General features: G+C 41.2%; 1 protein-coding gene across 1 annotated transcript in view; it reads right to left on the bottom strand.

Annotated features, from left to right (window-relative positions):
- Window positions 1–177: 177 nt before the first annotated feature.
- Window positions 178–13,695, bottom strand: part of rab3b (RAB3B, member RAS oncogene family) — a 34,343-nt gene continuing 20,825 nt past the window's right edge. The window contains exons 3-5 of the mRNA XM_004067658.5: window positions 7,103–7,221; window positions 6,903–7,027; window positions 178–3,184 (exon numbers count right to left, since the gene is read on the bottom strand). Coding sequence (XP_004067706.1) covers window positions 3,000–3,184; window positions 6,903–7,027; window positions 7,103–7,221 — 429 coding nt within the window. The 3' untranslated portion in view covers window positions 178–2,999. The remainder of the gene's footprint in view (window positions 3,185–6,902; window positions 7,028–7,102; window positions 7,222–13,695) is intronic.

Genomic DNA, 13,695 nt, shown 5'->3' with positions numbered 1-13,695 from the left:
CCCAGCTTCTTTTGCCTGAAAAGCACATTGTGCAGCGGGTCGACCATGACAATGGTCTCTGCCACACACATATTACCCCCCCCCCCCAGTGTCATCTGTGAAAGGACACGTAGTCAAAGTCTGGGATGTAAAGCATGAACCGAGCATTCCACAAAGAAACACAAGAAGACGCTGATGTCCTGATGAAAGATTGTGATTTATTATACTAAATTGCCTCTATAATATACAAACATTCACAATATTTTTGTACAATCACATTGTGCTTCTTCGTATAGGATTAAACCCTAAGACAACAAGTTTACTCTACAGAATAAGTCCATGGTTCACACTGCATAAAAATAAAGTCATACTCATCACCATTATATTAAGTACTAACTCTATCATTTACAAATCACTTGAAAAATAATCATATGAAGACTGTGTCAATATTACTGTGTATTCTCATCAATATGAAGACACGTGGCAGGGAGTTACACACTAATGTGTGCTGTGGTCGCTATGCAACAGTTTGGCAGGATATAGTTTTTTTCTCTTCAGAGTTAATAACAGACCTACAAGTCTTTGTTCATCTATTCACCCAGAAACACACTTTCCTCAAAATTTCACACACTTCTGTACACAAACACGAGAACCCCGACATCTGAACATGCAATAAATATAATGAGAACCAACACTAGTATCAAACACACACACACACACAATCATGTAACACACTTCAAACATGGCGGTTATGTGGACACATCTGCAAAGGTTCAGGGGTAATTGGATTAAACCAGACCAAACTGGACTGGACCCTACAGAGCCAGATTGTTTTGTATACAGTATTAGACTCTACACAACATCAAAAGCTCTGGTTTGGTTTATGGTTCATGTTTATCATACAAATGTCTGATATTATTACAACAAAACAGAGTGTTTCCACCAGTACAACCAAATTTTTATATTTGTCAGAAGGTTCTGCACTCAGATTGAGGCCAAGATGGTAGTTTATTGGTCCCATGTGGAACCTGGAACTCCGTATTTATATAGAAAGTTATGCAGGAAGTTCACTTGTTCACAAAGACAGCATATGAACAAACTACAAGGCTTCTGGAACAATGCCTCTTAAACATGATGCTGAATTAGGAATCTTTGCTCAGAAGGCAACCAGTTATTGAGCAGAGTGATGGAAGGGTTAATGATGAGGGCTTGTCTGGTGGGTTAGGGCCTGGTCAGTTTGCAGTTATTTAAGTGTTATATGAACTCCACTGTGACCAAAGTGTTGTGTATATCCACCTGTGTGACAGCTGAAGGTCTCAACAACAGAACAATGATCTGAATGCTGAGCAGTTCTACAACAGAGTGAGAAAAAAAAGGAAAATCAAGTTGTCAATTTAACCCAGTCAAGGTGATCTCAACCCAATTCAGATGCAGCAGTGCACTTTCACAAAGCTGCAGAAACCCCATGAGCTATATTCCCTCACAAACACAAGAGAACACCAAGAAAACAAGACAGAAGCTTCAGACGCTGAGGGAGGATTTACAGATAACCTATACTTAACGACACACAATTTACAACTGAGAAAGTATGTGCAGCTAATAAAAATGGATCCACAGTTAATGAAGAAGGATCTACAGTTGATGAAAGAGGATCTGAAATTGATTAAAGCTGCTCTATAATAATGAGGGATCTACAGATGAAGATGAAAGATCTAAAACTGAGGAAGGAAAATCTACAGCTGATGTAGGAGGATCTATAGGAAATTGAGGATCAACAGGTTATGGAGGAGGATCTACAGACAATGATGGAGGACGTATAGCTGATGTCAGATGATTTTCAGATGACAAATGGTGATCTAAAGCTGGTGAGTTTTGAAGTAGACTGAAATATTGATCATCTAACTAAAGGTACAGACAAGCTGCTCCCATTTGGGGTTCGTAGCAAACATAGGACACCTTTTGAGCAAAATACAAGTGACACTGGGTTATGTTGCTATAGCAAACTAGCTGATTCTACTAATTCTATGAAGGGGAAATCTTTGATTGTCATCAGATTTTGATAAGTACTTCTGCTGAACTTTCAGAAAACCTGTCAGTTCACCAAGTAAGGAGGTTTTTTTTAATTCTCATTTCACATGGCTTTATTTTGCCTTTTCACATTAAAAATTAATGTTTTTTGCTTGACTTTGCTTCATACCCTAACTTTAAGTGCTTCCAACATCCCCTACTACTTTTGGAACTGCCAATCATCTGCCAACAAGACTGACTCTATCCCAGGCTCAGCAAAGCAATCACCTGTCCAGCAGTTTTGTTATGTACCTCACATGTTTAAGTGGCACAGTCACACACAGCTAAAGAGGACTATGGCAAGTGATACCCTCTTTGGACTGTCGTGAGGGTGCATGATCTACAATGAGTTCCATGTTGGGCCACATCCATAACACCTCAAGGCTGCAACTTTCACATCAACATCAGGACACCTAGTTTGGCTGCACCACAATTGCACAGCATCAAGACCACAGCTTCCATAGTAAAGGTTTGTCTCCATCAGCTGCTGCAGAGTAGATACACAAGTGTGAGTTACTGTAACCAGCAGATGGCCCTGTGAGCTGCATTCTACTATATAAGAACAGGGGACATCCCTAAATGCACTTGATGGAAGGAGTCCAGTTCAGGATTGTTGTTTTGTTCTTCTACAGAGTTTGATCTTTGAACTACAATTTATAATCTCAACTGTAATTATTCTGAAGATGGCAGAAAACAGCCAAGTCACACAAACAACCTGTTTGATCATGCCATGTTGGTGTGTTACCTGTTAATAGCTTGCCAGCCTCCAACATGAAATGGACATGAAGGTGAGTACATGGAGGATTTTTGTCAGAACCTGCTGCGGTGAGGGCTAACAAACATGGACTGAAGCAGAGGGAGTGAGGAGGAATGTTACAACAGTTAATCTCATCATTTCTTTTTCTGTAGAGCTCAGAAGGTGACGGGGCTTTTAAAAGAGGGAGGGTGGTTGATCAGCAGCACTTCTGAGGTAGCTGGGCAGGCTTGTCGGTCAGTCTGGTTGTCTTGGTACCAGGAGCTGCTGGTGCCTCTACGTCCACGCGCTCCGACATCTTCACGCAGATGATGTCCACCAGGCGCTCAAAAACCTGCCGCACGTTAATGTTCTCCTTGGCGCTCGCTTCGTAGTACTCAAAGCCTGAGGAGAAAAAAACACAGTCTAGAGAAAACAATACTAAGCCCTACTACTAGTTTTATAGTTTGGCTAAATTTAAAGAAAAAAAAAGCTTGAAAAAGTTTTGATTGAACCATTACAACCTGGAATTATTCCTCACCTCAAGGTTTAATATTTGTCCCTTGTAGAATAGACTGAAATAATCAATTTTTTGTGTACAATTTTGTAACTTTTAGCAAACAAAATATTACCTTGCAACCCCTTTCTAATGCTTTGCTGCATCCAGCTGCAGACACACCACTTTTTTGAAAAAATCCGATTTTTTTGCAAGGCCGTTCCCATTTCCAATTAAATCCTAACTTTTGTGATCTCCTGTGTGACCGGGGAATGACCCCGAATTGACCTGCATGCACAGAGGAGTACTCAACGGGGAACGACGTCACTCATTCAGAATAGTACTCAACGGTGAAAGACGTCACTCGTTGTTTGCGGAAGTAGCTAACGTAAACAATGGATGTCAACAACAGTGTTGTCAACAGCGAAGCTCTTTTTGCATTATTACATTTATTTTCACAAAGGAGTCAGCACAATTACAATCTTCTCATTTTAAGAAGGCAATGGAGCCAGGATCATCTGTACACACTGCTGTGGAATGCGAATGTGTATGTGTTGCGACCGCGCGCGTGTGTGTGTGTAAGAGAAAGGAGAAGAGAGTGTGCAGCGGTAGAGAATCGGGGGGGCAGTGGGGGCGCATTCATGTTGTGTGTTACGGAGGAAAGAAAACGGTAATAAAAGAAGGTTTCCCACAGAATAAATGCTATTGACTCTTTATTAACCCGCTCTGGAGAATCTAAAGGTTTGAACGGGGAAGTAAACCCCAAAGGAGGATCCGCCTTCTGTCCCCCGCGCTTCTGACCACGGTCGGAAAGGGAGAAAGAAAAAAAAGTAATCGCGGGGAAGCTTCAACACCACGCTCTGCCATTTCGCTGGAAATTTTTTCAAAAACCGCCCGGTTGCGATAAGGGCCCTGGAGTTTGGCCTGAATAGAGCTGTCACCCCAAATATTAATCCAATCTGTGACCTCACTTCCCTTCCACGTACTGGTCTCAGCAGCATCGTCCGCCATGGTTGTTGTTTATGTTCTTGTTCCCGCCTACTTCAATGCAGAATGATGACGTTTGTAGCGTATCGATGACATACGGGTCAGATTCATGTGGCCTGGCTGTTCAGACGGCGGTCGCATTTCAAAAGATCGGATACGTTTTGGATTCAGTGGCCTGGGTCGCATTTGAAAAGATGGGATCTGTGGCGTTCAGACTGTCATGAAAAGATCAGATACAGATCGCATAGGGGCAAAAAAAATCGGAATTGGGTCGTTTCAGCCTGCGGTGTGAACGTAGCCTTAGAATCAGACCCTGCATTTGCAGCAGGTTTTGGCAACTGATCCAGACGGGGATGTCCTAAGGGGCGCAGTTAACCACTTAATGAACAAAAAGGAGAAATTTGCATTACTCTGGGCCACTCCAAGGTTGTGTCAGAATTCCCACCCTAACCCCTATTTACCGGTACTAAGAAACTATATAGTGCGGCACTATGTAGTGCCGTAAATTTTAAAAGCAATTCGGACACCATGCTCACTACTTTTTTTTTTTTTAACTGTGGATATGACGTCATCGATTTCACAAAGTTAAAATCTACTTAATATAAGCGTTTTGCAACGATTATTTATGAGTCCACTGTCTTCTGAAAATAAAAACATTGATGGTTTATCCCAAAAAAATACAAACGTTTAATACGTTTTTTTGGTAAAAAATGTTCCAACGCAATGCATTGTGGTCTATATTCGCTGATCTAGTGAGCATCAATGTGCACTGGTTTTTCGCACAGACTTCTGGGAAATTTCACTCGATTTTGGAATTGTAGATTCGGACAGCTCTACAGAATGGTGAACGCACTATATAGTGCACTATGATGGGGGGTTAACGTGGGAATTTGGACATACCCCATGTCTATTCTTTAAGAGAGACATTGGTTTGGTCCAGCGAATAAAGCTAATTATCTGTATTACCGAAATTAGTCAATTTGAAACTGTATTAAATATTTTTAATCTTCTTATTTCTTCATTCTGTTGAGCTCAATGATCTCCTGAATTAAAGACCAGAACACAACAGCCCAAAGTGGTTCTTTGTTTTTCTCTTTGGTGTTTTTCTCAGTTTTTTCAAACAACTGCTAGGCAGGAAACTACCCAGGTTGAGCTTGACAACAACATTCTGTCTTGGTTTTGGAACCTCGACAGCTGTGACAGAACTTCATCAGGGCAGATCTGTTTCAGCACAGTGATAGAAGAAAACGCCTTAGCTGCTGAAACATTTAGTCAAATGGCAATGGCAAAGACAACCAGAGCCAGAAATCAAGTCAAGTGCTAGGTTTAAGAGGAACAAGTTTAGGTCTGTTACAAGTAACCCCTCATAACCGGATCGGTCACCGTCCAACTCATCAACCATTTAAGCATTTAACGTAATTCAGATGGATTCTGAAGTGGATAAAAGCAGCTTTTTCAGAATCAGTTGGTTCACGTTAATGGCATAAACACTTAACTAATATTAATTGTTGTATTTCAGCGTAAAGCTGCTTTTCCCGCTTCAGAATCAATCGGAATCACAGTAGTTAATTGTGTAAACTAGGATTTTCCCGATCAGGTTTTTTTAGGGCCCAATCCGATTCCGAGTCATTTAATTTTGAGTATTGAGTCCAGATCCAATAAGTTTGCATAACATTTTAGAAAATGAACAAATTTAATCAACAGATCCAGTTTTTCCCCCTGTTTTTATTTTGTTAATCTTATTATATCATTTAACACTTTAACAGAGCAGATGTGGGAAGAAGCTTCAACAATCAACTAGTAAGAATAGTTAACTATAAACTAGTAAAACTGGTGATAATTAGTCATGTGAACAATGTTTATTGGTGACTGCAGCTTTAGCATCTTCAGAACTATTGAACATTTCTGATCAGATGTGATTTGTGTCTCCAATAAAAATTCTAAAAAGTTAATGATGATTTTATATTAAAATTGTAGCATGAAAATGATGATGAATATTCATGGCTAAACCATTTACTAGTTTTGGTTGTTTTTTTTTAGAGAAAAAGAAAAAAGAGACATAAAGGAGGAAGAAAGAGAAAGGGGGGGGGGGGGGGGGGTCATGTCTCATGTTTTAAAGCTGAAATCCAACTGAAGTGTCAAAATTACAGTGAGGGATTTGGTGACTTTCTGAAGAATCACTAGAGGGAAGCTACTGTATGTGTGTAGATTGGGTCCATAAATTCAGAATGATTTACAACGAAAAGCCTTACTTTGGTAGGATTTTCCTAATTTCAATGACAAATGTCTCCAGTGGTGAGTGACTGTGCTGTGATGTCATCACTCATTGTTTTTCTGTCAGAGATCTATGGTAGTTGGATTAATCCTAGTTGGCTTCGTGTAAGACTGTCACGCAGAAACCTGGTTTAGCTTGTCAGGATGTCCAGTGTGGGTCTCTAAATAAGACCCTTTGGCTGCTGCCAATCTGTTTCTCCCTGTGCCTTGAAAATGCAGGGTTGTGTCAGGAAGGGCAGTTCTGCCAAACCACCTGTGTGAATCAGTAAGGGCTGATTCACTGTGGCGAGCTGAACGGTGGAAAACAACATCGGTAGTAGGTTGTAGCCTCCACCTGAAACATTTACTAACTAACAAGAGCCTCACCCAGCTGGTCAGCCAGGTGTTTTCCTTTCTCAAGAGGTACGATTCTCTCCTCCTCCATGTCACACTTGTTGCCCACCATGATAACCTGGGCATTGTCCCATGAGTATGTCTTAATCTGGGTGGCCCTGCAGACACAAACACAGACAGCTGTAAGCTCAGGTTTCTTCTCAGCCTGAGGCAGAAACCAGTCCTCCACGTACCAGTCCTGTACAGCATTGAAGGACTCCTCATTGGTGATATCATACATGAGAATGAAGCCCATGGCACCACGGTAGTAAGCTGTGGTGATGGTGCGGTAACGCTCCTGCCCTGCTGTGTCCTGGAAACAGAAGCAAACCAAAAACGTCAGAGCTCAATGTTCACCAAAGTGGGTGACAGCAGCTCACTGGCTCATCGGTTGATTAGAAGTTCAAATCCCAGCCTCAACAGTGTTTCCCTTAAGCAAGCACAGACACCCCACCCCCAACTACCCTCCGTTATCAGATACTTGTAAATTAAAAGAATGGCAAAGCGATGGATGGACTGTTGGGTTGTTAAAACTTTGTATTGAAAACAAGATACATTTGATTCTGAAAATGAGGATTTTTCTGAGCCCTTTGTGTTAAACAGGGTTCATTTGTTTTAGTAAGAAAGTCTGTTTGAAATTTTCAAAACTTTATTGGATATGAAATGAAATACAAAAGCAGCATAACTATAAAGTATACTTAAAACACGAATGCAAAATACAGAATCTTGTTTGAAAAGTTCCTGGGTGAGAGGAATCTTTTCTTTCTGGGGATTTGTGGATAGTTTCAAATGTGTTTTTCAAGAAATTTAAGTGTTTAAAAAAATACAAACATTGTGACATAAATAAAATAGAATAAAGATGCAATTCTACTTAAAAAAACACGGAGCACAGTAATCTGGCCAGTTCAGTCTCATTAATCAGAAATGCACAGAGTCTGTTTCACAAATATACATTTATGCAAATACGTCATAAAAATTCACAAGTCCACACAAACTGTTTCATAAATATAATTTGGAGGTTCACTTGTAACATAAACTCACAGGTCAGAGGAGCTGTATGGAAGTTTTTTTAGGAGTCATATTTCAAAGAAATATGTAGTTTTCAACAATTCAGTTTGCAATGCAATTTCATTTGGATAAAATCCCGCTTTATTTGTGTCAAAATTCAAATTGAAATGCAATTTGAAGTTTTGGGTGTGCTGGTCCAGCAGCAGCATGTTTTTAGCTGCGACATTTGGGCAGCACAGCCAGAGTTCAAATATTTGAACTTGGGCGTGGTCGCTGCATGGCGTCAACCAATCAAGGACTCAACTTTGGGCACCATACGTTTTCAGTGACTTGATCAGCGGGTAGAATACACCTTCAATACATATGGGGGGCTCCCATATGATGAGTGGAGTGTTTTGGTAATCCACCTTATAAGAGAAAGAAATAACTTTGAATCTTGATGAAAACATTTTGATGAATTATATAACAATATGTAATTAATATATAATATACAATTTAAAACAGAACATTCTTGAGTTTTTATTTCAAAACTGTGGCTTTAGTTTTCGTTTTAGAGCCATTTGCACCAATGACTTGATGTACCTCATGTAAAACCCAAACTTAGAGAAATGCTGCGTTCATGTGGTCTTTGAATGGTTGAATGAAAAACAACCAATCTTCCAAAACCACATGGATGCTAGAGCAGGGGTCCCCAAACTTTGTTTTGTGAGGCACAAAACCTTTGTAATGTTAAACTTCTTTAGTCTTTCTTTTATTATGAAGCACTTTGGGACCTTGAAGGAGTTGTAAAGTGCTATATAAATAAGGTTTCATTCATTCATTCATTCATTATTCTTTTAACAAAACAAACAACACTATTTATGAAATAAAAATAACCAAATAACTGATTTTCAAAGTAAAAAGGGAACTTTTTTTTTTTAAATATAACCAATAAATAGTCGATCTTCTCCCATCGTACTCGCTTTGCAACTTTGGAGGGCTGCTGCTCCTCGGACATCTCCCAGTTTGGGCTAAACTTCACAAATAAAACTGAGCAGCTGAGCTGTGTCCTGAAAGACTGTTTCTCATCCAGTGATAATGAAAAAAAGTGAAATCCATATATCTGCATCCCCTTTTCACCATAGAGTTCCCCTGTTTATCGAAGGAGTTTTGTTCTAAAAATAACCAGAGTGAGAGGAGTATACATATGCAGGTGAGCTGAATGAGCCTGATTATGATGAGGAACGGCAGGTGGATGACAGTTAGCCTATGTATTTATTTATTTCTGTCTACGGTTATAACAATAATAATAGGTGTGAATAAGCAGCACTCATAAATGATGTTAGTTTTGCTGAAACAAACTGCTGCAGTTTACCTGACAGCGTAGCTCGTTATGGTCCTCCCCCCACCACACTGTCCCGCCCTAACGCTGCAAAACTGCTTCATTAGATAAAACAAATGTACATGGGGGTCATCCGCACCTTTTCTGTGGATGACGCGACTGCATTCCAAGCTGTCCCTCTGTAACATGTCCTTTTTTCCACAGCTGCTGTTTCAAACAGACTGTTGTCACAGACATTTCTGAACTATATTTCAGGCCAAGCTGGTGTAACTGTGGTTGATATTTCCGTGTCTGTTCCCCTGCAACAACATGTCAACAAACTCATCCAAAATAGCATTTAATTTAGTTTTTTATCAGGCACTTAGCTTCCCTAGCTTCAGCTCCAACATCCATCAAAGCAACTTCCTGGTGACTAAAACACAAAAGAATTAATTGAAATGTTCACAATCTGTTTGCTCCATTTTCAATTTAATACGTAAATGAGAAAATCCAAATAGAATCCATTATTTGTTTTTCTTTTGTAGTTCAGGAATTGTTCATTAAATAAAGCAGTCTTTCCTTGTTTGATTTTACTTTGAAAAACGGATGAAGAATGAATAATAGATTCATACGACTGGCTTAAAAGTGAACACGGCTGGTTAACGGATGAACTTGATTGTCAGATCATTAGCTAATAAGGAAATTTGTTGACTTGGGAAGCTAGAAGAGTCTCAATAATCACCACATGCATTTCTCTCACAAATACAGAGAGATTCACAAAAGACAGACATTTCCTAAATGCACATCCTGCGATTCATATGATCTGTGAGTTTATATTACAAGTGTACCTCAAAATTACATTTATGAACCATTTAATTTGCATTTCTGGTATTATATAACGTGTTTGCATAAATATTTGTGAATCGAAGCGTGTGCATTTGTAAAACAGATTGTGTGCATTTCTGATTATTTAGACGGAACTGGCCGTTTAAACTGGACATTTCAAATAAGTGGAGACAAACACGTGAACTCCTGCAGGTTCAGAGCAGCAGGTCTTTCATGCTCCACTCGTATTTCCACAGCCACTAGACCTGCAGCGATAAAACAACGTGTCCTTCAGTTTATGGCATGGTAGCATCGTTTGATCAAACAGAAATGCATTTACAACAAATCAGAGTACGTGAGTGTCCGGCTGAATGAAGCCAGTCCGATTAAGCAGAAGCTCTGTAAAGTTTGTTTTTTTGTGATGCTCTTACAGACGCTACATTCTCATGATGAATAATTATTAATAAAATATCATTAATCCTTTTGGCAGATTTTAAAGATTATCATCCTAGATCACATGTGTCAAACTCAAGGCCTTCCAGGTTCTCCTCTTTGATTCTGTGGGCGGGGCAGACCTGGAAATCCCTATCCAAGCAAATCTGATTAAACCTGATCTGATCCAGTAAGAAATACTAGTATAAAAATCTTTGATCAGTGGAGTCAGATCAGAGGTTTTGGGAACCTGGATCCTAAGCTTTGAAACACTGGGCCTAAAACAGGGGTGTCAAACTCTTTTTGGTTCGGGGGCCACATTCAACCCGTCTGATCTCAAGTGGGCCGGACCAATAGCGTAAAAGTAAAATAACAGCTTTGTTTTAGTTTTTTTACTCAGTTGGAAAAAATGCCTCTACCAACATAGTAGCCTAATCCCTTGGGGCCAATGGATCTTAAATAGAATTAGTTTCACCTAAAAAAAAGTTGGTCTAATCAATTTTATACAGACTGAAGATTTTACATATGACACGGTGAAACTTTTCTTTATGGTGAGTCTCATAGTGGTGCTGAATGTTATGTTCTTTGAACACTCCAACCTGTTGATGACATACCAAGCATGCAGGTTTTGCATTCAGCTCTGTAAACAAATTAAACTATGTCCATTTTTCCTGGACAGCTCAGCAATCCACTTCTTCGACATTGTGGTCATTAGGGTGTCGCTAATGATCATCCTTATAGCAACATAACAGTGGTAAGGCTCATAGCAGGGGTCGGGAACCTATGGCTCGCGAGCCATATATGGCTCTTTTGATGGTCACATGTGGCTCGCAGACAAATCTTTAATTATAGTTTTTTTTTTTCATTAGACCAGTCCTTCTCGGGCGCGATGCGATGCCAGAGGCGCGCAGTAGTAGCGGTGCTTGGAGAAAAAACTATCAGTTTACTATTATCTATAAATATCGATAAATAACTTTAAAAGAGGTTAAGTCTCCGTGCCTCAGTGTGGGAAAGGGACACTACATTATTGTATGGCTCTTTCGAAATTACATTTCAAAATATGTGGCATTTATGGCTCTCTTGGCCAAAAAGGTTCCCGACCCCTGGCTCATAGGGAACCAAAGTGTATCTTACCCAGACGCAGAGCTGTTATGTTTCGCTTTTGGTACGTGCAGAGATATGCTGTTTCACCTGTTTTATGTTTCCTTTGCTCCCCCTAGCGGCGGAATTGCGGATTTCGGGTATTTCTTTAAAAAATTCATAACTCGCCACAGGAATGGACTAGAAACTTGCTTTTTTTTGATAAATACCTTTATGATTTTTACTCTTCGTGTGTGGGCCGGACTAAACCACCTGGCGGGCCGGATATGGCCCGCGGGCCGTATGTTTGACACCCCTGGCCTAAAGCATCATTTCAGCTGCTGTCTTAATAAAATTCTCATGAATCCAGTCAGAGGAGGGTCTGAACACATGGATGAAGACATGGCTACAAACCATGAGCCCACATAATAAACTGGACAAAGGCTGAGTGCACATTTGTGCATCACTGCACAAATTATTACTTTTGGTGTTTTCAAGCTTCCAGCTGCTCTCCGGAAACAGCATCAGTTCTGTGTGGTATCCACACTCAAGCCTGATGTGTAGTTTCTAACCAGAGTCAGAATGTGACTGTTGTGTTGTTAATGTCAGAACTGAGTACTAATATCTGTGAGTGGTTCTGCTCTACATCACTCTCAAAGTGAACAGACATTTTCCTCTATACAAAGCGCCCAGTCTAATATAAGAGAAAATCCCTCTTTGGTTTCTCTTGTTACTTAAGCAACTTTTTTTGTTTTTGGCAGATTTTTTTTTTTTTTTCATTTTGAGGTGGATGGGAATAAAATTCTTAGATAGATAACGCTGTATAGGTTTCACTCAGCCTCCATTTACTTCTGGATTCTCTCAGACAAAATGCAGAAAACCCTAAAAAAAGGCACTGTTATCACAAAAATGAACAGTTAATCAGACAAAGATCTCTTTTTTTTTTTTTTTTTTTTTTTTTTTTTTTCAACTTGTCCTGTCCAACAGCTAGGCAAACAGATGAGAGCTGAGGGCCTCTTGTGTTGGACATATTTTATTTTAACAAGAGGGGTTATTCATCTTCAGACAAACCAAAGGTATGTCTGAATAAACCCCTTTTGTAATTGAGGCCAAAATTTATTAATTTCAATCATGTTTGAAAATCTTTGGTGTTGGACCGGACGGAAAAGGAAAGAGGGGAAGAAGAGAGAGGGACGTTAGAGAGAGGAGGTCTAGGAGGGTGATAATAGGAGGGGAAGGGGGGTAAGACCATGAAGCAGCATAGAGCAGACAGGTTTACTGGTTGTTTATCGTTACGGTACGGTTCAAATGTAGTACAAAAAGGGCGGGGCCTGTTCACACACACTCAAATATTATCAACACACCTGCTAGCCGCAAAAATGTCCACATGTCAACATGCACACAAAACAGATAGTGTTCACGAACGCATACCTATGCCTTTAAACCAACTAGTGTGAAATCTTTCATTCATTCAATCATGCAAACTATTAGTGCAAAGGTGAGCTAACACCTGTGCTCAGGTGAGTGTTTATGTTCTTCTAAAATGGATGGTGGAATGTGAAAAGAAGGAGGAGGAGCGCCCAGCCACACCCACACCCATACCCCCGCCGCAGCAGCAGCGGCAGCCGGAATTCCCCCAACGCCACACGGGAACAGGCAGGGAACAACCGCCCCCCGGGCGACCAAGACCGCCACCCAGGCCAGGGCCAGCCGGACCGCCGCGAGGCCCCCAGAGCCAGAGAGCAGGGAGGCGCAGAGGGAAAGAGAGCGCCGCCCCAGCCCAGCCAGGAAAGCAGCCCCCCGCCGCGCCGGAAGAGCCCAACGCAGGGCCCCACCGGAGAGGGACGCCCACAGCCCCAGACGAGCACCCCACCACCACCCAGGAGTTCCGGGCATCCCCCCGCCCCGACCCCAGGTACGAGCCAGGACCCCCCAAGGGAGACCCGCTCCGCACTCCAGGCAGCCACCCACCCGGCCCACGGTTGGTCCAGGTAGGAGCAAGGCAGGGGCCCGCCGCCCCCGCCCAGGAGGGGGGAACCCCGGGGAAAAAAGGGCGGCCCACAAGGGATGTTATAAATATGGCCCGACCAGGCTCGGCCATGTTGGAAGTTTGGCGGGGCCCAGCGCCCAGGGGCAAGGACC

The sequence above is a fragment of the Oryzias latipes genome, chromosome 4 (assembly GCF_053564925.1).
Source record: "Oryzias latipes strain Hd-rR chromosome 4, Olatipes_Hd-rR_3.1".
Taxonomy (NCBI): domain Eukaryota; kingdom Metazoa; phylum Chordata; class Actinopteri; order Beloniformes; family Adrianichthyidae; genus Oryzias; species Oryzias latipes.
The sequence above is the reverse complement of the archived record's forward strand: the minus strand, read 5'-3'. Positions and strand labels throughout refer to the sequence as shown.